General features: G+C 41.5%; 2 protein-coding genes across 26 annotated transcripts in view; one reads left to right on the top strand and one right to left on the bottom strand.

The window, feature by feature from the left end:
* The window catches only part of kansl1a (KAT8 regulatory NSL complex subunit 1a), a 45,504-nt gene extending 26,963 nt beyond the window's left edge, over positions 1 to 18,541 (top strand). The window contains exons 5-15 of the mRNA XM_050059323.1: positions 2,091 to 2,200; positions 2,924 to 3,065; positions 6,188 to 6,353; positions 6,853 to 7,008; positions 9,603 to 9,812; positions 9,972 to 10,126; positions 12,377 to 12,501; positions 12,674 to 12,731; positions 14,592 to 14,704; positions 14,794 to 15,046; positions 16,849 to 18,541. Of these exons, the coding sequence (XP_049915280.1) occupies positions 2,091 to 2,200; positions 2,924 to 3,065; positions 6,188 to 6,353; positions 6,853 to 7,008; positions 9,603 to 9,812; positions 9,972 to 10,126; positions 12,377 to 12,501; positions 12,674 to 12,731; positions 14,592 to 14,704; positions 14,794 to 15,046; positions 16,849 to 17,073 (1,713 nt within the window). The 3' untranslated portion in view covers positions 17,074 to 18,541. The remainder of the gene's footprint in view (positions 1 to 2,090; positions 2,201 to 2,923; positions 3,066 to 6,187; positions 6,354 to 6,852; positions 7,009 to 9,602; positions 9,813 to 9,971; positions 10,127 to 12,376; positions 12,502 to 12,673; positions 12,732 to 14,591; positions 14,705 to 14,793; positions 15,047 to 16,848) is intronic.
* A 222-nt stretch (positions 18,542 to 18,763) lies between these two features.
* The window catches only part of mapta (microtubule-associated protein tau a), a 52,980-nt gene continuing 48,418 nt past the window's right edge, over positions 18,764 to 23,325 (bottom strand). For 22 of the 25 annotated variants that reach the window (XM_050059410.1, XM_050059421.1, XM_050059422.1 and 19 more), the window contains one exon: positions 18,764 to 23,035. In XM_050059410.1, the coding sequence (XP_049915367.1) occupies positions 22,838 to 23,035 (198 nt within the window). In that variant the 3' untranslated portion in view covers positions 18,764 to 22,837. The remainder of the gene's footprint in view (positions 23,036 to 23,325) is intronic. The other 3 variants (XM_050059414.1, XM_050059420.1, XM_050059435.1) reach the window with 1 other exon arrangement.

Raw genomic sequence — 23,325 nt, 5'->3', positions numbered from 1 at the left:
CTCGGTTGTGAAACCCGTTACTAGCTGTTTAGGCCCTCATGCACTCAGCTGTCGGTCAGTGTTGGGCCGTGAGCGTCTGCCGCCCTAGTTGGTGCGGCGTGTCCCACACCTTTGCCCTTTTTCAGCCCCCATCGCCTTTTTTAATTCTTCTTTTTTTGGTCAATATCAGCATGTTGTTGAGACTGTTGGTGAGTGAAGTCACCCTGTTTGGCAGTTCAGCTCAGCACACGAGAAGAGAAATGGAAGTGAGGAAAGTAAACAAAGAGCTAAAGTCAAGAGGGAGTGTAATCAAACCAAACTTGTAACATAAGGTCAGACTATTTTTCTTTAGCTAATGAGCTCTGTAGCATAAAAGTTATGTGATGGTTTGTGTTATTGTTCACTGACACACAGTAAATATGCTCTGTTCTTGTGCTAACTGGCTAACTAGCGTCAAGATGAAGTTCCAGTTTCCCTTGTTGAATGACGAATACACACTGCTGCTGTCTGCTGGTGTGGAGAGTTATTTCCCCTCATGCTGGCGCAGAACATACGTGTTGGTTGACCGTCAGCTGTAGGCTTTGCAGTGTGTTTATGTGCAACATTTTGACGGAGACGCGGCAGGGGGCCTTCATCACTGCTAGTTCTCTGAAGTTGGTTTGGTGTGTTTGGGCCTTTATATAAATATAAAACAATAAATATAATAAATATTTTTAAAAAAAGGAGTGATGCAGTGGAGGATGAAGGACAGGGAGGTAATACTGACAACATTTACCAGCCAGCAGCAGCTAATATTAAAATCATAGGTTATATCAGATTATGAAGTCATTTCTACGACCCTGTCCATCAAAATGATAACGAGAAACTCTTACACAGCCTCTGGTAGCAGTGTATGTAATGTAAACACTTGCAGGAAGGTGCCTGGAGCAGATGACCATATAAGGCCCGTTTCCACTGAAGAAGTTCCTGGTACTATTTGGGGGGCAGGAACTACGACAGGAACGTCCTCTCGCTCAGCCCTCTCAACCAGCGTGTCTCCACTGAGAGAGCAGAGTACGAGGAAGGTTCCTGTAAAGTTACGGGCTCTGGATGTGACGTAATCGTTGCGCGACCATGATATCGACCATTTGGCCGGGGGGACGTAGGGACGCCGTTAGCCGATAGCGGTGTGTGTAATAACTCACTAAATGGCCCGTGAAGAAAATATTTTTTCCAGCGGATGTCTTAGTTACAACATGATTGAGCTAAATGGAGTAGTTTCATGTCGTATCCGACAACGGGAGGCTTTTAACAGATGACGTCCTGATGTTAGCNATCCAATCAGCACCAAGTAAACCCCAAGCCCCAGCCAGGAGTCTTTCAGGGCCGTTCTGAGTACCTACTCCGAGGCAGGGACTTGTTTAGCCCCCGTAAAAGTTCCGGAACTCTGTCCTTCGGGGGTGGTTCCTGCGGTGGAGACACGCACCAACGGCCCCAGCCCCGTAAAATTACCCCGAAGTTCCTGCGGTGGAAACGGGCCTATAAAGAAATCCGTCAGGAGCTGATGTCAGCTTGTCTAGAGAGCTTGGGACAAAGTTGGAAGGAGTGTATTCAGAACAGTCTTAAGCCTGAGGTGTTTGCTTACCTTACCTACTTCTGATGCTTTAATGTTAAATATAAGACAGAAAATAAGACAAGCACATTAGGTCCCCTTTAAAACAACAATAATATGCTTTAACAGCAGAATCATAAATATTCTAGAAAAAGTGAGGAAGTGTCAAGTGTGGAATGAATGAAATGAAACCTCCAAACGATGAGGACAAACCCAGGATAACCTAGGTTTGATTGAAACCATGAAATTGTGTTCATTTGTGTGTGAAAGCGTGTGAAGAAGGAGCTCCCAGCCATGCATCTTGATGACAGTACAGAATGGGTTTTTTAAGTTTTGGGAGAGCCGAGCCCTTTTTCACAAATCAAGACTGAATAATTGAAGGCCTCGGGAGCAGGGTGCTTCAGTCATGTAGCTTCCTTAAATATCCTGGCCTCACTAAGTGCTGCTGGTCAGCCTGCGCTGCCGTGCCAGTTTAGCACAAGGTGTAGTCTCACTGGCTTTGTCTTATCTGTCGATGCAGGATGTTGGTTCAGAACGGCTGGAGCACACAGGCGCCGCCCACATCTCCAACACAGAGCCCGGCCCTTGGAAAGGTCAAAACGCACAGCCAGTAAACGGCGTCCTCAGCAGGTACAGCTCATAATCACAACCTCCTTTTGGGTTCCGAGAAGAGAAATCTGCAGAGAAACACTTTTGAGAAATCTTGATTGTAATGGATATCTGGGATTTGTAATTAAGGGACGCTGATGTTGCTCAGAGCTGCAATGATTAATCAATTAGTTGATTGCAGAAATGTAATTGGCAACTGTTTTGATTATTTATTAACCATTTCCAAGCAAAAAGATGACATATTTACTAGTTCTGCCTTCTCAGATATGAGAATTTAATGCTTTTATTTGTCATGTATGATGGTAAACTGAATGTCTTTGACTGTTGGTTGAGTAAAACAAGTAATTTTATAGAGCTGTTGGAATTTGTAACACTATTTACTGACATTTCATCGATAATAAGATTACAAGAAGAGATGATTGGCAGGTAAATCTATAAAAATAATCATTAGTTGCAGGCCTGATGTTACTGTTGCTTATGGTATGGGGATTTAATCATTAAATATTTGAATATTAATTCAAGTCTAGATGCTTACTCAGTAAAAGAGAAGACGATAACCATCAGTGTCTGTTTCATCTTCAGTTGAGCTTGTGTTGACGCTTCTCAGAAAGATAAAAAATAGATTTACACTGAAACATTTCATTAACTTGGTTGTCACTTGAGACAAAATGTGTGTCTATCTGATTTCGGAGGTCTTAAATCTGTGACCTCATTTCGCTCTCCTGCTGGTTGTTTTTGTGACAGGATGGCAGAGAGTGCAGACACCAAGCACCAGCAGCCGTCAGCCTACGACAGCACGTGTGTGGCCGCGCGTACACGACCGCTGGTCAGCTGTCGACGACGGCGGCTCATTCAGCCCAACACTGTGCCCAACCTTAACGGCAAGGTGAGTGAATTGTCTCTACGATTGTTAAACTGCAGGTGTGGCCTCTGGTCTTGGAGGACAACTATGTTTTAATTAGTCGTACGATCTATTTGCGTGGGACCAGTGTAACCAGGGACCTTGTGTGTGTGGTTCAGTGCTGACATTGACTGACATTATTTACACAGATATGATGCACCCAGTCATTCATAGCTCCACTCTGCACACACACAAACACTACACAGCACCACTAGCAGGGAGTTTCAGTGTGTACCTCTTTTAAATGTGGTTTAAACAAACAGAAGCGATTCTGCTGCACATTGTCACGACATTAATCTCATCATCTTTCAAGGCTTGACTCCTCTGATGGATTAGAGCTTGCTCTTTCTGCAGACGGGTCAGCCGTATGTGAGCGTGCAGCCTGCACATTCATCATTATTAAATGGTGCGATGCTTTCACCTCAAAGGAACTGAGCGGATGTGTCTGTGTGAATGGGTCTGATGCTAATATCTGTGTTAAAGAGCTGTGAAGTGGCCTTTTATTCTCAGACAATATCTGGTGTGTTTTAGGCTACACTCTCCGATTAGCTCCTCAGTTTGTAAACTAACAGCTGAGTAAACAAGAGACGGCTGACTTATTTATGAAAAACTAGGGCAAACAACAAAGAAGGGAAATAACCCTTGTGACAGCTCACAAGTTTTAGTTGAGGAAAAGAGAAACATGAGCTAATTGTTCGGGCTTTTTCCTCCACAACGCGGCGCCTCAGGGTTCTGTGGGTCATTAAGTTTAAAAATGCTTTAATATGAAATGTGTTGTGTACTTATTGCTTAAATCTTTCATTTCCTAGCCACTTTAACATTAACTGAACATCAGAAATGCAATATGCAGTCCCATTTTTCCTCTCTTACACTGTTAATTTATGATTTCAGACATTACTGCGATGTAAAAACACACCATAAATCAAACGTATCACCCACGTGTTATTAATTTCACTCCTCAGAGGCAACTCTCTCTCATAGCTTGGTGTCATGCCCCAGGGCTGCATCTTTTTAATCTGATATCCTCAACAACACTTGTTAGAAATTATTAATACTCCACCAGAAGCACAACATTTATTAATTATTCTTGGTGTATCTGAAACATTAAAAAGAATCACCACAGCTCAACAACAGTTTCACTGCCTCATCACATCAAAATCAGATACTTGTGTCATGGAAAGAAAAACAGTGGGTCCTACCTCCTGGTTACACCACTTGACCACTACATTACATTTTGAGAGGAGAAGATATGTATTAAAGGGCTGACTCCTACAGTTTAATACTGTTTGACGACCTCTCATATCACACCCTGCAGATAGAAGCTCCTTGTTGTTGCTATTTCGTTTATTTTATGAGTTTACGGGTGGGAGAAGTGAAGGGGACAGAGAAACAGCAGAGGTTTAGGACGATAAGAGACTAAGGAGGAAGATGAATGTAGGAAATCAGTGTTGTTAGAGTTACGTTATTCCCCTTTTCCACCAAAATTAGTTTGTGTATGCAGGTTTTTTAAACATGAGAACACTCGCTAAAAATAGGCGACAGACTCCTTTCCCATCGCAGCTCTGCAGTGGACGACTATTCCTCTCTGTTTTTATTACTGGTGTGTCACATTTGACGTCCTGGCCGACTGGTAAGCAGGAGGAAGCAGTATGGAACCAATGAAAATGTTACAGTGGTCACTCCTTTTTTATATCTCTAATTTTTTAGTCTTTCTCTCAAACTCGGTGCTGACTAGATGTTGATGATGTTGGAGAGCTGCTTGGAAGGAGACAGACAGTTTTTTATTCAGTTTGTTTACACAATGCATATTCACAACAGGTATCAAACTTAAAAGATTTATATGTTGAGGAACAAAGCATGAAATCAAATCACAGTCCTCCCCGTTCCACTAACCCCAAATAACAGTCAGGATATCGTCAGGACGGAGAAAAATGACAGGTGAGCTGAAGTCTGGCTCGAGACAGACAGTATTTTGTGGCAGCCTGTCGTTAATAAAATTAGCGCGTCCACCTTGGTGTTGTATCTCCATCACTGCCGATCAGAGCCGACAAATACCAGTTACTACTGCAGCGTTATTTGTCCTGGATGTGAATGGTGATCGTAACCTTTCTCATTAAATACAAAAGCCAGATGTTAGAGGGTGTTAGTGCACAATGTTTGATTTGTCATTTTGGCTGACTGCTGATGCCTAAATATGTATCTATATTTTTCCCCACCTAATTGTAGAGAACAGTCAAGTCTCCTCTGAAGTGGAATTGACATCATAATATCTGCTATTATGCAGATGGTCAGCTGGTAGACGCAGACATAAAATCTAGTGCTAGGCAAAAAAAGAAAACTGCTTCTGTCTTTTTTTTAATGGAACATTTTCAAACTAAACTGTAAAATCTTCCTGTAGCAGGCTTGAATGATGTTCTCCTTGAGACAGTCCTGACAGTCGTTGCAACCAGGGCAGATTTGACCTGTTTGGACACGTAATTAAAAGTGTTTTATTGTCATTATCGGCAGAAGTGTTCATTTCAGACCAATGTCGATATTTCAGTTAAAGCCTGTTTCTGCCATCGTGCATCTGCTCTTTTATTAACTATATACACATTTATTTTATCAGCAATTCTATTTTGTCTTTTGTCTTTGTAATTTGCTTATTGTTGACACTGTTCTGTCTCAAAATACAGTCCTGTATCTTTATATCACCTATTTTATACCTGGGAATGTATGTGAATTTAATTTTATACCTCTGGAAATGAGCTTTGACCTTTTGTCTCAATGAAAAGGGTTATAAATAATACAAACTATAGTTTGAGGACAGGAAGTGTACTGCTGCCTCTATTGTTGTTTTCTGTGTTTTGAATTGCTCTGTACGTCAGAACTAAACAGAACTAATACAAAAACCATGTCTGAAAAATACAGGTACTCTGTCGCCATGACGCCAGTGGCTTCAAAGAGTGAAATGTTTTCTTCTGTGACTCACTTGATTCCTGTGGAGCATTAAATTGTGGAAAATGTGCTCCTCGCTGAGTAATATGGACTTTTATAGTTGTGTTAATGTAGAGGTTGAATCATGAATACTCACAGTGACATGATGTTTGTGTGTCCTTCCCTCGCAGGCCCAGAGAAGCAGCTGTGTCCAGTGTAACTGCAGGGTTAACCCCAGCTGTGTGATGTGTGGTGGCTGGCCCACCCCCAGAGAGGACCCTCAGTTTGAGCAGCCCACCCTGGAGCGCCTGTCAAGACTGGATCTTGGCGTCCACCCCATCCTCTCCTTCCCTGACGGTCAGTTCCGGGCTGCTCGCTCAGAGAAGTTTACGCAGTCATTTCCTACTTTAGATCTGGAGGGGAAGACAAACAAGGAGTGGCTGTGGAGAGAATTCTCGCCAGGAAGTTCTTAGAAAAGATTGTCTGAATTTACTGAAAATCTGTAATGGCTCCATGTTCCCCTGAATAAGTGTTTGATTCTCAGTGCCTGGCTCCAGATATTGTCTTCTCTTTATGTGAAATCATACAAATCAAGGCTTTTTATTATTATTATTGTTACTAAAGCATTTGTTTTGTTTCGACCCAAATGCATTACGTTGATACATAATTGAGACAAAGCTGTATTTACAACAGTGGATTTGGCACAGGCGCGAGTAGTAAACTGCCTTTGGCTTATTATAAATGTTACATGCCATTGTGAATCCCTAATGTTGAACTACAGATGGCAGATCTGAAATATCCACTGTGAGTCTCCTTATTCAGAGTTTTAAGACTTGTTGTGTTTATTCTTCCTCAGACGTCTGTATAGGCCTACGTCTGCAGCAGGTGATGAAGAGCCAGTGGCAGACCAAGTCACTGGAGAGGAGCAAACCACTGAAGAAGCTCTCCCTCAAACACAAGCTGTCCTCGTCCAAAGAGAAGCACAAGTTCACCAACTCACTCATGGCAGTCAGTGAGTACACATGCTACTGAGAGTTTAACAAGCAGACAGACGCACACTTGTACACAGCGATACTTTAGGAGCCGTCTGCAGGTCCTCTAATACCCCATAAATGTCTGATATAATGTAAGACTTCAATATGGAGTCCCATACTAAAGGAATACTTAACCCACAAAATGACAATTTGTAGATCAATTACTCACCGGGTGTTGCATTGGGTTTGTGAAGGAAACTTTGTTTTTCTCGCATTCCTCCATGGTGAGCAAAGAAACCAATAAAGGCAGACGTTTTTCATGAATCAAAGTAAAAGCAACTGCAAAACTATATCAAAACTTCTGTGGACAAACACTCTACAGCTCTAATCTCATTTATCCAGTCGTATGCTCAGTACTTTCCGAGCATGTGCTCTTTCACTGAAACGTTAGGAGCAGTGCATCCTGAGGACATGAGTGGGAGAGTTCAAACACCAGCGCGCCCAGGCACTAGTGCTGTCAGAAATATCTATTTATTAATAGATATTATTTGACCCTTCACTATGTCCCGCCCCCAGACACAGATCAGCCAATCATAACGTAGCATCGGGCCTGCTCAGACCAGGGTCCGACAACAGCACAGCTGTGCTTCATTGTTTCAGATTTCCTTCATCTTCAGGCTGGTTCTGTGGATGTGGAGCTAAATGTTGTGCCTGGAGCACGTCCTGTATTAATGACACTTGTTACCTGGAGAGGTTGGAAACAGATATACGTTTCTTCCCTGTTCCAAAACCAAAATCAATATCGCTAACGTTAGCTAGCTACTGAAGATATAGCCTACTGAATGTATACACATGCTGCTTTTGCTTTGTAATGATTCTAACAGTGAAACAAAGAGCGACCCTGCTGTACAGGAACCAGTGAAGGGAAGCAGGGAGACTTTGCTCATATTCAACCAGCTGTGTGTCATCACAGTGTGTGTCATCACAGTGTGTGTCATCACAGTGTGTGTCATCACAGTGTGTGTCATCACAGTGTGTGCAGATGAACGTTGTTTGACTTCCCCGGAGATCCCTGCTTGTCCAGCAGCGAAGGTCCGGGTACGAGGGTGAAGCCAAACACCGTTCATCTGCACACACTGTGATGCCACACAGCTGGTTCAATATCAGCAAAGTTTCCCTTTATATTCATTGTTTTGTGTGGCGATCAGCAGTGATGTGGTGGTTCACTTTACACTGTGATCTGTAGCCTATAGTTCGGCTTTAGCTTCTAACTCTCTTTGTCTTTTTAACCTGTTGTTGCTGCTGAGTTAGTTTGACATCCTGGATACATCCTTCAAACACAGACTGTAGACCCCTCTGTCTGCTTCTCTCTGACATCACTCTCTCATTTCTCCAAACATATGATCATAGTTAGTCACAGTGTGGGCTCCATGCTTACAGCTTGATGGACCATCACAAAGGGGCGGGGCTTAGCGAAAGTCAATTCTGAATATTTGAAACAGTTTCAGTCCTTGTTTTCTGCAGTATTAACACCAGCAGCACTTCCTCACTCTTTCTTATTATTAATGAGTCATTCAGCTGTCCTCTGCCACGTGTTAATGTGCTCATGTTTGCATACTAGTCATTGAATCACCTTAAAAAGTTTTCTTAAAGAATAACTCCACTTGTTGTCATCATGTTATAGCCTTGATATATTTATCTTTGAGTGAAGATTTTAATTCGTATGCCCTTAATGTCGATTTATCCCCGTGGTATCAGATGTTGGCATTTTTCTGTGTATTGTATTGTATTGAAAGTATAAACTCCAGTATCATGCCGACACTGCCAGGCAAACATGAGACTGTTTATGTGCAAGTGTTTTAAATAGTGATGTTTTAGCAACAGTTGCATGTGTTTGGGACGCACTGAGCACACGACTGGGTGAATGAGACCATGATCATACTGCACGAGTTGTGAGAGAGTTTGTGAACAGATGTTTTGCTGTTGTTAAATGACTTGAGTTCATAAAGAATCATTGCCTATTTGGGATGTTCTCCTCTCACCACAGAGCCATGAGAGGAACACAATGTCTTCCTCATGAATTCTGTGTAACGCAGTGAATAATTGATAAAAATGATCATTTTGTGGGCGAAGTATTACTTTTTAAAATATCCACAAGAGATGTTGAAATAAATAATCATGTGAATAAACAGAGACAAATATTGCCGTGAAATAAGATGATAATTTCCCAAAGCTGGGGCCATTATGAAGAAATGTTTCATCCTGCTTCTTTTCACAGTAACACAGTTTATTGCAGGTTGTTTTTATTCGTTCCAGCTGTTTTTATTTCACAGTGGCATTTTTCCCAGTAACTGTTTTGATCCACAATGCCACAGTACAGGCAGGAATGGGATTGGCTGATGCTGTTGTTGCCCAGCTCCAGCAGTAGCAACCTATGTTCTCGCAGGTCGACAGCAGCTCTCCTTGTTTTTAATTCAGTAGTGAAACCTTCACACATTTAAGACCCAGTGTAGTGAATCTCGCAGACACCCAGTGGATGTCCTGTAAAATATTTAATTTGAAACATTTGCCTTGAAAAGTTATATCAACTCCGCATCTAATAAACATGTGTGACTTGTTCCTGGTGTTGCAGGACTGGGCCACTATAAGAACCGTGCTGAGAAGCCGAGGACAGTGGACGCCAGCAGCAGCAGCAGCAGTGCTGTTCTGAATACAGCCAGGCTCGAGGGCCAGGCCGTGTGCAAGACTGAGCGACTGCAGGGCCACTCCACCCCGTTAGGGCCCTTCGACAAGAACTACAGCCGCAAGAGATTAAGAGAGCACTCGCTGGACAGGACTGACAGTGAGTCTTTTATGAATGAAGCCCTGAGTAGTGTATCGATGGCATCAATCATTTTAAGGTCCTGTTTAATGTGAGGATGAAGGTGTCTCATTAAAGCGGTTTGTCACGGCTCAAGGAGACCGAGCTGTCATCTAAAATCTGTCGTCTCCTCTCCTCCAGCCTCCCCTAAACTTTTCCTGGAATCGAGCACCCCCTGCCCAACTCTGGCCAACATGCACTCGTCCCTCCACAGCCCCCTCACACGCCAGCTGTCCACGTCTTCAGAGAACTCCACACCGCTGGGCCCCAGCTCCCAGAGCGTCCTGAGCACACCTGTAAGGAAACACTGCACCACACCTCACTTTGTCTTTGCTTCTTTTATCTGACTATGACCTGGGATCTTTTATCTGACTATGACCTGGGATCTCATCAGGTGTCATTTAAAATCAGACTCCTGGCTGTCAGTCATTTTATGAACCCAGTCTTGTCTCAAAATGACCAAACTTGCAAACGTAGCTCTACGACACATGCTCCTCTCCGTCTCTTTGACTGTGTGGAAGTCTGGTGTTACACGTGTCAGAATATAATCATGTTAAAGACACTAAGACATGTGACGCTTGACTTGTCAGTTGTAGGATTTAAGTGTGTGACGGCTGCTCAGATCAAACCCACTAAGAACAACTGTATAATGTAGACAACGTGTTGCCTTAATATCATATAGGCACTGTTGACATGCAGGATTATGGTAAAGCCAGTGAGTGTGCACAACAAAGTGAAAGTACAACTTAATTTTCTTCTAAGGTGTCATCAGGCACTGAGTAGTTGGTTTTCCCCTGTGACACAACAACATGAAACCTGACCTGATACAAGGTTAATATAGTGAACTAAAAATAAACTAAAAACTGAAACTAGATTATATAATAATAATTTTGTGTACATACAAAAGTCAAATAAAAATATACAGGAATCGTCTTTAGTTTGAGTCCTGACAAATTTCTCATCACAAGCCTGAGAGACATTAATGCACATGGTGATTGAGACGGGGAGTCAGCTGCTTTCACAAAGGGTTGTGTTCGTTTTGTAATTCTGATTCTTGCCCCTGACGACCCCTCCCCCATATTATCATAAAAACTGAACCTAATAGTGAAACGACTAAAAATGAAACCAAAACTAAACATTTTTAAATAATAAAGACTAAACTGAAATGAGCAAACTCACTCTCGAGACTAAACTGAATTGAAAACAGAAATTAAAAATGAAATAAAAGCAAAAACTCCTGACAAGTAAAAATTATACTAACTGATATAATTAGAAGTTGGTGATTTGGAAAAAAATGTATCCTGCAATAACAGTGCAGTTATTGATATGTTAATGATGTGATCAGGTGAGTGGGCTAAACTCCATCGCACTGAGACAAAATGTTTTTTCAGTTAATTAAAACGTCCAAATTCTTTAATATTCCAGAAGTTTATGCTCTCACGTGAGCTCATGATTTGATTTATCCAGGAAAAGAAGTGTGATACTTTAATGTGAAACCTCTCTCACAACACAACAGATAGATTAAAGTAGAGTCAGAGTTAAATCCTCGCCATAGAAATAGAGTGAATAGAAAGCACCTGTAACTGTTTCCTGAGGTCACTGAACTAGTTCAGAAGAAAATGGTGATTGTTGTTAGTTGTTGCCATGAAGTGTGTCACACTCACAACTTTAACAGAAAAATACAACCTGACACCAGCCCAAGTTTCTTTCTATCCCAGAACTGAGACTGAGCTTAGCTGCCTCGTTAACATGTCGTAAAACGCACATCTACTCTGACTCGACAGAAGCCAAATAAAACTCAACAAAATCACCTTAGTCCATGCCTCTTTGCACCGTTCCAACAATCCCAAACTGTGGTCGAAATAAACCCTTAATTCACCGAGTTGGATGGAAAGAATATGTTGGATCCACACATCCTCAGCTCAGCGGCCGGCTGAGCAGCAGCTCGTTCTTCAGAGGAAGCTTCAGGTCGTCGTGCTTTGCATTGCAAATTAATTACAGCAAAGAAACACACAACTACAGTCATAGTTCAAAAGTAACAGATTGCTTATTTTAAAACTGACCACACCAGAGTTTGTTTTGTCATTAATGCAAAGCCTTTTTTGCTTTTGTACTTTATACAGACGTTAGCCCGCTACAGCCGGTACAGTGGCAATGGTACACATCAAAATGGCCGCCAATCTGGCCATCCTGGTCTGCTGATTTGAAAGCAGAATGTTCGTTCTACTCTCTGTTTCAATGTTGTCAGCCCTCCGTGCAACAAATAACCCAAACATGAAGATTTCATTGTTCAAACTGTGTCAGAAACACACAGTTAAAGGGGAACGCCACCTCAATTTAGAATACAGAGCGAGTCTTTCTCAAAGCCAGAAGTCATCTCAAACTTGTGATGTCACTCCACATTTGGGAGAGTTGTTTGTGTTAACTAATATCTTTGGAGTGTGTGAGACCAGAGGAATAACATGTATGAATTTGGAAAATGAGCGCAGTTTCCCTTTAATAACATCCATGTTGAATCCTGACATACGTCGACCTTTGTCCCCCAGCAGCAGCCCATCAAGAGGAGGCGAGGTGAAAGCTCTTTCGACATCAACAACATAGTAATCCCCATGTCTGTGGCGGCCACCACGCGGGTGGAGAAGCTGCAGTACAAAGAGATTCTCACACCAAGGTAAATAAATACCTGCGTGACGTTTGTCCTGTGGCCTGTTTACTCTGACAAATAAAACCTTCCATTAACCGTCTGGTCTGTTTCCTTTCTCACTGGATCTATATTCTTCCATTAGTGCGTTACTGTGACGGCTGGTTTCCTGTTACTCACTTTTATTCCTCTGTTTGTGAAGGTGGCGAACTGTGGACATCTTCTCTCAGCCCATCACGGAGGAGGAGAACGAACGGGAGGTGAGTGTTGATGTTGATTTATCAGGTGTCCATCGTTAGGATCCTCATGTTCCGTGTTATTAACGTGTCAAATGAACAGATGATTTCTGAGACATTAAATATACTGTGTGGCTGTGAGAGAACAGTGACACCTGGTGGTCAAATGTGCAACACCGTCATGGTCATATCTTTGTATCGTCAGCAGTACAACTATAATCATCTGTTGGAGCCTGTCTTGAGTTAAAAGGTTATTAGACTGATTGATTTTAATTACAAATTAAAATAACTTTCACTGTGTGAATAATAAAAATACCCATCACATTTTTTCAGTGCTCAAGATGACATCTTAAATTAGCTTCTGTTTTTTGTCCACCCAAAACCAGAGTGTCTGCTGGTCCTTGAAAAAGTCTTAAATGTCTTAAATTCAATTTTATAAAGACCTTAAAAGTCATTAAATAGTCTTAAATTTGAATTTGTAAGAACAAACATTTTTATCTAATTTCACTTATCTTTAAATTTTTTCTTGTTAAAATCAGTTCAACTGTTCTGCATGAAAATCCACATTTCTGACGTCACAAATCTTTAAACCACTGAACATCTTAAGTCTTTTTTACTTTATACGTTCACTTACCTGTTGGCAAAATGTAGATAAACCTAACCCACCCTGATAGACATATGTCTACATAAAACACACCTCTGCACAGGACCACATGTATATACTACTCATCTTAATACTTTGCTGCAACACCTGAATTAGAGAAAGATAATTTATCCAAAAAACAGTCTTAAGTTTGGTTGTAAATGATCTCGAAAAGGTCTTAAAAGCATCAAATTTAAGTGTCTGATAGTGTCTAGTAGTGATAACGACTGATTGATAATCGATCAATAAGTCATAGGTTTGCAGCAATATACCTGTTTCAGGGTACCATGATATAAAAGTTGATGGTTAGCCTACGATGTACGATGGCTTATTTACAATATTGTGAAGAAAAATGGACGAAGAATCTCCTCTTTATTTAATTATTTTCTGAGGAGAGACTTTTCACATAAACTTCCATCAACAAAATGGTTTCAGGCTTCAGTTATAGTAATGAAACTTTTGTTAAACCAAAAATAAATCTTCTGTTTTTATTCCTTAAAACTGTGATATTTTATAGAAAATCTCAAATTGTTGCACCTAATCATTCATTAAGAATCTGATCAAACGTGAAAAATAATTGATTAATCAGCAGACAAGGCAATGCTGTCAGAGTGTATGCAATATGTTGCTGTGAGCATTGATTGAGGAAAACATGCATATTCAAGTCACGATTAACTCTCCCAATAATCCATTAAGTAAAGTTAATTTGCAACTAGAGTCTGTCGACGCCCTGCAGCAGTCCAAAACCTGAAGATGTTCAGTTTGAGAGACTAAAAAATAAAAAGTAAATCGGCTGCAGGTCTGGAGACGTCTAAAAAACACTGAGTCTGTTTTCTTCAAAAGGATTTAATATCACGGAGGTCTGAAATGTTCTTCCAGCCTTTTGCTCAAATGTTTTTCATGATGATGTCACCAGGAGTTATTCGTGTATTCAGCTGAGAAGTGGTGACTAAAAACATGATACAAGTGTCATTAATTCATGTGCTTGGTGAATAATTCTGGGCCTCATCATGTCTGCTGGTTTTCACTCGTATCTTTTATATGTCGGCTGGTGAAACTGTGAAATAAATAATAAATGACATTCTGTGGTTTATTACCAATGTCTTCAATTTAACTTTGTGAATCCTGCAGAGAATTATTGGGCTTGTTTGTTCAATACGTGCCATAAACAATCAACAGTAGACTTCCAAACAGACGTAGGCACACTTTGAGGGTGCTGACTGTGTCCTGTGTGTCTGCAGGTGGAGGACCTGTCTGACGCAGCCTTCACTCAGCTCCATCAGCCCCACGAGGACCAGGAGCGGTCCCGCTGGACTTGGATGGCCCTGGCTCCTGCTAAGAGGAGGGGCAGCAGGTCACTACCACCACCATCACACACACAGTCACATACTGGTCTTTAACTGTACATTGTAGTGGTGACATCATCCGTGTTTCGTCTCTCAGGTCGTACAAATCTGTGGACGGGCGCACCACACCACTGCTGTGCGGGACCAACCCTCCCACCCCTCAGCCTGCGTCCCCAGACCCAGGCCACTGCCCCATGCTCCACGACTACAGCCACGTGCCGTCACCCATGAGTCCAGCCAGCCCCGACACCACCTCCAACCCCCACACGCCCTGCTCCAGAGACTCCCATCGGCTGCTGTCCAGTGAGGACACGCGGTGCTCTACGCCGGACTTCACCTTTGAAGAGAGGGTACGTACTCTGATCACTAAAGTTCATCCAGCAGGGATCAAACATCAGCTTCCTGTTAGAAGAGCGTCCAGATGATCGGACCTGTGAGGAACGTTCTGCTGCAGTCGAACCCTCGTTTGATGTTGGTTCACTGTAAATTATGTTTGTCGTTATATTTGTTTTAAACCCAAGAGAAAGCAAAATAATTGTTTTTACCTCGTCAGTGTCGAGACCTGAAATGTGATGTGAAAAATTAACTCCTGAAAGAACAGTGTGAACCAGTGTAACACATGGATGGTTCATACACACTGTTCTCCTTTAGGCGTCGCATTCTTTTTGTGATTGTCAGTAAATCATGAACATCCCTGTTTGTCGGGCACTTACACACACGTACAGGCCTTAACGTTACCATGATAATACATGTGCTTATATTACTGTGAACTCACAGCTACACTTGTTCCCAATCTGCTCGACCTTAGTCCCTCAGAAACATTTTGAGTTTGTCGCACCTTTCACGTTGTGTTACTTGTGAAGGCTTCACTAGCTCAAGTAATAAATTAATACATTTGGTAGGCTTGAAATTAAAAGTCAGTCCGACCACATCATACAGAATACTTTTTAAAGCCCTGTGAGACGACATAAATACAGCTGACTGACTTTATATGAAACAGCAGATGCTCAGATATCCTGACTGTGTTTTAAACCAGCAGCAGCTCCTGATACAAACCTGCTGCTGCTGCTGTGCACATAATATAATATAATATAATATAATATAATATATCTCTCTGCTTTAGACAAAGGACATGATTAATATGTTTTTGTTACTTCAGTTTTATGACAGTCAGTACTGTCTGTAATAACTTTATTTTATGACAGACAGATAATTTGTTTTTATGGCACACTGTACTGGAACTTTTATTTTTGTGGCTTACTATAATATGACTTTTAAATATTTTTGAATTTTTTTATTTTCAAAAGTCATGACATTCAACACTACGGCATGCTTTTGTTAACTTTTATTTAATAGTATGCTAAGGCTTAAAAAAATCTGTAATATGACTTTATTTTTTTCCACTTTTTTTGACACACTATACTGTGACCTCTTAAAAAAATGACTTGACATACTTTGCTATGACAAAAAAAGACATACCATATTATCACATTCTGTTATTACATTTTTAACACACTATACAATGATTTTAAAAACTATACTTTATTAAAAAAAATTGACACACTGAACTATGATTAAAATATGTACTATACATGATTTTTGTCCAACAAAAAATTGTAATACTGAACTATGACTTTGCTTTTAATATTTTTGACATACTATACTATGACTAAAAAAAAAAGTTAATGTACTATGGGTTTAAAAACATTTTTGATAAGTTATACTGTGACCCTTCTTAAACATTTTTATGGCACAATGTTATGATATACTCAACTATGACTTAAAAAAAATGAACACTATTATTATTTTATGTTTTGACACACTAAACTTTTCTTTACTCTTTACTGTTACTTTCTGGACATTTTTAACGCCATACTTTCCCATGACTCACAAAAATATGACATACAATGTCTTTTTTGTTCTCCCTTTGTTTTTTGTTTTTTTGGACATACTATGTTGACCTTTTCGACATGTTTCATGGCGCTGCCCACTATGATTTTATTTTTGTACCTTTTTTATTTTTCATTCTGCACAAAGACTTGTGTTGATGTTATATTGTGGCACGCGTGACTTTTTAGTTAGTCATGATTACATGTAAATATCCTGCAGATGTGTTCAGGGTCTCTTCATGAACGTTGTCTGATGTTTGCAGACGGTCGCGCCATGGGAACGTCGCAGCTTCCCCTTGCCAGAGGACCCGGCCCCGGAGCCAGAGCCAGAGAGCGACCACCACATCAGGCCCAGAATGCGCAGCATCTCAGGTTGCCGAGCAACAGCCTACGGCCGGCTGGATTCGGACGACATGGAGCTGCCTTGTGACGACGACAGCGGCCCCAAACTCAAGGCTGCCTCCACCACCACCACCACCCACCGATGAATGACTGACAGGCTGAGGTCCCCCCGCCCCCTGCCCCTCCCCCACCCACAGCTCCTCTCTGGCATTAACAAGCAGAACCTCAAAGCAGAATAAGATATTAAATGGGTTCCTGTTGTTTGATATTCAAACATCAGTCTAATACTTTCACAGTTTTTAGTGAACATTATGGAGATAGAAGCCTTTCCCTACACTTGTTTTTGTCACAGGAAAAAAAGGATAAATGTAAAAAAAAAAAAAGTATAAAACAACACGTTACAAAAAATGTTTTCTGTAGTAGGCTAAACAATGTACATGGGGGCTTAGTGGTGTTTCATATGTCGCGTGTACACTTGTAGCGCACTATGTAGCGGACTCCTCAAAATATGGCCAAAGGGTGTTTTCTATTGACTAGTTTGCTTGTAATTCCCATGTACATTTTTAGTGGAGTGACAAATAACAAAACGAGAAAAAATACCCCTCCTCCTCCCCCTCCACCCTTCATCATCCTCCTCCTCATCCAAATAAACAGGTACATTTGAGATGTGGTTCCCTTCTTCTCCCTCTAGAGGTCGCCTGAAATCACCAGAGCACTTCTCCAACTGCCAAGTCTAGTTTTGTTGGTTTGCTTTTCTTTGTTTTTTCATTCCTGACATGTTTTATTTGTATCTGTTCTGTCTGTTCCTGCGTACGTAACACATTCTTTGTGTTTTTTGAATAGTAAATCATTCCTTCTGCAGAGTGTCCAGCTCCTGTCTCCGCCCCGCCGTCTCTTCTTGCGCTCTCAGTTCTGGTTTTTAAGAGGGTGGTGGCATAGAGAGGACTGGGGTGTCTTTTTTGAGCACTTGCCCTACAGAACAGCGCTGCTGCATGCTTAAAAAACATGCTAATGTTAGTCTTATCACAACAGCACACAGTAAGATTTCCACTTATTAAAAAAAAGAACCAAGCGGCAGGTGATGGGGATGATTGTACCATCTGCTAGTTTCACTCTCTGCGTACAGTCGTTGCTGTATTAGAAAAATGTGGCAAAATAAAGACATAACACAATTACATCCCCCTTCCTCTTTCTTCTGGTTCAACTTGACAAGTTTTCTCTTGCAAACACTTCAAATGTAGCAGCTCTCAGCTAGAAGCCACCCCGAGCTCAGGTTTTTCAATTTAAGGGAATATTTTCTGCTGTTCAACAGTTCCACTCTGATCAGATCCAGACGACAAACTTTTGTTTTTTGCCACCCCACCAACGTCATAACCACAACTCTTCTCGCCCCCTCAAGTAACTAATTGCTATGCAAAAAAAAAAGACTATGGTTGTTTTCATTTTACACCTCCTTTTTATGCCACAGCCATTCAATCACTGTTTTTTCTTTTGTAGTTTAAGCAAGATGTCAATGTACCTGTTCGATTGTTGCAGCAGTTAACCTAATCAAAAAGCAGAATTGTTTTTTCTTTTTTGTAAATAGTACCATTAAAACATTTATGTTTAACTTGGCGTTATTGTTCTGGCCTCAAGTCCTTCAGAAACTGTCTGAAATCACTCCCAAGGTCACGGGTGAAAATCTATTGACTCTTAATTCAACTGTAAACTGAACTTTGGACCAAATCTGTGTCATCACAGCTTTTATTTTTGCACTAAAGTGTGTGAATTTAAAGCACCACGTGTAAACAGGGAGAGATTTCCGACAGCACTTGTGTTGCATACTTCAAGACGACGGTGACTTCATAGCATTTATTTTCAAATACACATATACAGCAACAAGAATCATCATAAACCAGTTATTGATCAAATGCACAATAACAAGAACAATCACATTTCCACAACTGTACAGCGTCAGAAGAACCAAAAAGAAGGTGATGAGTTTTTGTTACTGCAGAAAAACTCCTGTCAGACACGAGAGGACCCAGTGAACGCACATTATACTGCACACTGTGTCTCCTGTGCACGGCGGGAGCAGCTCCCGTCCCTCAGCTCTCACGTCTGTCCTGCACACTGAGACGAATGTGGTCTATTCGTGTAAAATTAAAATGCATGCAGGTAATGTTGCGAGCACACCCTTACGTCCTATCAGCAAACTGAACGTAGCATCTTTGCGATCATAGAGATAAAACACTTTTATATCTATGTTGGCAACAAACATAAAGCTGGGTGCAAAGTGTTTCTGACTCCGTATTACCACTTTGTTTTTTCTTTAAGTCCTGGATCAGGACGTCTTTCAGAATCCAGAGAGTGTGTATAAGACAGGATATACAAAGAGACCACTTTGTGAAGGGGGGAGGCAACAAGCAGACTCTCTTACATGAGGTGCATGCGAGAAGTTGTTTCACTTCATATTAATGCGAGTAATAGTGATGAGTCACTGGGAATATTGATCAACATCAGGACGGTTTTTGAGCACGAGTATATTTTTAAGGGAAAATTGTTCTTGTTAGAAATGGAGGATAAAAGCTGCTCGCATTCGTTTCATTCAACAAATAAAAAGTCTTTACAGATAAATAGTTGAATCACTCCATTGCAATCTTTTCTTATCCGTGGCCCTGTCTCTGCACGGGCTCTGGAGCTGAAATACACCATGTGGCCAAAAGTTTGTGGACGACCCTGCCAACTACTGCACTTCATGTTGTGAGGCTGTTGGAGCAGACTCCTTAGTTCCAGTTAAGGAAGTGCAGCGTGCAGTATGTCACTGTGGTGCCCACGTTCAGGAACAAAACCCTCCACTAGGGGTCTAGATAATCTTGACGGGGTCATGACGTGATGAACAGGAGGGGCAGACTGATGTAAACGCTTTCAAACCAGTTGATACCGAGCCAAACAGTGTACCAAATCTTACCACTAGGTGGCGCACAGGACTCACCAGCTGCTGCCGAGAGAAACACAGGGTGCATCCAGAATCTTTAACTTCTTACTTTTAGTGTGTGCTGCAGCTGCCCTTAAGAAGTGTGTAATCCTAAACCTTGACCCTCTTGCTCATACATCTGTTACCATGGAGATCAAATAAGTTCAGCGAGCTGGCCGGAGACAGAGGTGAACTCTGACTACTCTGATGTTATTTTGTAATAACAGCATACACTGTAGATTCTAACATGTTACAGTCATGATAGCAACATTACAGAAGCTGTACGTTTCTCTGTCGTCGTTATTTAACACTGTTTAACTGAATAAAATAATCAAATATAACCAGTTAATATTCCTTTAATTACTCATCAACTGGTCATCAGTCACTTAAACAGGCTGCCATCTATCAATGTGACTCATCTTTCGCTGCAGAGGATTGTGGGTTCAGGGTGTCCACAGGTCCTTACAATGTCCTAAATTAAGTTTCCTTAACATAAGGCCATAAAAAGTCTTAAATTCAGATCTGATAGGTCTTAACTATTGTCGCTCACAATGACTGTTTACACTCATTGGACAGACGGAAGAATTGCAATAATAAATAGCATGCAGGTTTGGTCTGAAATATCATGTAAGGTGGTGTTAAACAGTCTCCTATTGAACCCGGTTATATCTGTGACACCCTGTGGGTCAGAAAAGCATACTGTCTTACTGCAAAATCCAACCGGATGTAGTTAAACATCCTGGTATCCTTGGCATACTGCATTTCACATACTGAATCTTAATCTGGCGTACTATGTAGTCTGGTAGTTTGGGTACTGGAACGCACAGATAACGAGACAGAGAGCGCCCATTAATGAGACTTACTCCCCACTCTTCTTTGAGACTAACTCGGACATTTCTCAACTCTAAAAAGTGACCACATAAAACAAAGGTGGTCGTCACAAGCTAAAAAGAGCGCTAAGTGTTGAACATTAATAACTGGAGCACAATTGTGCAGCCAGGTTCAAACACGTTACGTGGAGGCTGTTAGCAGCAGATTCAAGCACATGGTGTTGGAACAGGATACTTAAACCCACATGTCCTCCTGAGACCTGGACTGTTGGTTGGTGTGTATTTTTAATTTCCCATAGCTATGTGGGATCAGCAGGACCTGCTGAGTATAACAACTTAACACTGTCGATCATTAAGCCTCAATGTCCTCAAATTAAACGATAATAAAGTCCCAACGTTCTCAATCACGTTTCAACCATCACATGTGATCAGGTTTTGGACCTGGATCGGCTGCAGACCGACTTTGCAGAGATGGCGGCCATCTTGTTTTTACATGGATCAGTGTATTGTGCTCTTACTAGCACTAGATGGCACAAAAAGTGTCCGTGAACGAGGACAACAGGTCTGAGTTAAGTAGAATAAAGTGTAAGGTCAAGTCCAAATGTGATGCTGTGATGAGGACACAGGGTCTCTATGGGTGTGATATTCAGGTGTCCACATACTTTTGGCCGTGTAGTGCAGCTTCATCACTTCAGATAAAAGCAACCAGCCGAGTCACGTCATGATGAATCCAGTGTTCGGTGCTCAGGTACAGATACAGATGTTAAAACTGCCCCATGAAATCATTCCTGTGCAGCTTCCTTCATCTCAACTTGGCCCAATCAACCCATCATCCATCCGTCCATCCATCATCCGTCCATCTGTCATCCATCCATCATACATCCATCTGCTTTGCAATATTCATTCTGGTTGAGTACATTTTAAAATACGACATTTTTTCAGCCTTTAAAGTGAGACTATGTAACGTTGGAGAGGAAATAACACTTAACGTAGTTTAATACGCTGACGGTTTGTCACTGCTGCGGCCGCACTCAGTCGGGGTGACTGGAATCTTCGGGGGCTAATATCAGCTCAGTTTGCCGACTCTACGACTCCTAGCTTAGCATTTCAGCTAAATGATAACTACTAGCTTAGCATTTAGCATCATCTGATCATTACGTAGTCTTTCTTTAAGAATATTTTCAGTAATTGTGATGAACGTGTTTCTACCTACCTTGGATGTGCATACAGCAGTTTAAATATCGATGATGAACTGTCTCTATTCCTCTTAATAATAATTTGGCCATGAAAGTTACACTTTAAGGTTAATTTCCTCAAGCTTCAGCGCATTTACAATACAGCAGTAACAAAAAGAAAGAAAATTAACACTGACAGTAGCAGGCACAATACAAATGTTTCTTCATATCAAATACATGTCATATATCCACAGAGTACGATTATAAAACTGTGCCCAACACAAACCAAAGTTTCTACTCTAGCCGTTCTATTTTTTTATTTTTTATTTTTTTGAATCCAGGTTACTCCCCTGTCGTGTCGGGACTACACAAAGCAAAGACAGCACTGAGGTCTGAAAGCATTTCTTTTCTGCCTTGACGAAAAAAAATCGCTACTTTTCTTTTTAACAGTTTTCCTCCGAAACCCCTCACCGTACCCTGTTCCTTCTGCCGCAGCACTAACTGGACCCAACCTCCGCTTATATCAAAAGAAATATCGGGGGCACCCATCGAAGGGGACTTAACTTCCTAAAGGGTTTACAGTCAATGTGACGGGAAACCAAGTGTTAAATGACGTCAGATTCACCAGGACACGTATGAAGATCCTCAGATTCACAGGGAGAATTTGGCTGTGCTGGGGTGCTTTAACTCTTAAAGGGAGACTTACAAAAGGTAGAAATAGCAAATAAAGAAATCAAAGACCACAGAGAGAGAAACCAAAGACATGTCGGCCTACTTGTTAATCTGTTGTTTTTTTTTCTCTCTACAAGTAACGCCTCGAGGAGTTTCAAAGGTTAGTGAGGGATAAACAGTGGTGGGTAGCGAAAAAAGTCCTGTGAAAATAATGAGGAAGGCATCACAACTCCTCTACGTGGTCGTGTGGTGGAGGAAGTGGAGGTGGAGGGTGCATTCACAAGCCTTGTTTGGCCAGAGAGGCGGACACCTGGTCAGCAAGTGTGGACAGCTGCGGAGAGTCGGTCATGTTGATGCTGCCGGAGGAGGACACGGTGCTGAGCTGGTGGGGGGAGTCTTCCAAAGAGACGATCTCAGCGCCGTGGTCAGTGCGGGCCTTGGCTGTCTCACGGAAGCTCAGTTTGTGGCTCTCAATCTGCGGGAGGACGACAGCAGGAGGTCAAACATTCTGCCTGGATCATCTGCACACTCACATGCTGTACAGCGCCCTCTGGTGGAAAACAGGTGTACACTAATGTGCTACATGATGCAGTCGATGTTACTGTGGAGGCTGAAATAAAACATGGTGACAGAACTAATTCATCACATGTAGGGAAGACTGTACTGTAACATGTATATAGTATATAACGTGTATATAGTATATAACATACTGTACTGTAATGTGTATATATTATATAACGTGTATATAGTATATAACATACTGTA

Source organism: Epinephelus moara, chromosome 13 (genome assembly GCF_006386435.1).
Source record: "Epinephelus moara isolate mb chromosome 13, YSFRI_EMoa_1.0, whole genome shotgun sequence".
NCBI classification, from domain to species: Eukaryota; Metazoa; Chordata; class Actinopteri; order Perciformes; family Serranidae; genus Epinephelus; species Epinephelus moara.
The sequence above is the reverse complement of the archived record's forward strand: the minus strand, read 5'-3'. Positions and strand labels throughout refer to the sequence as shown.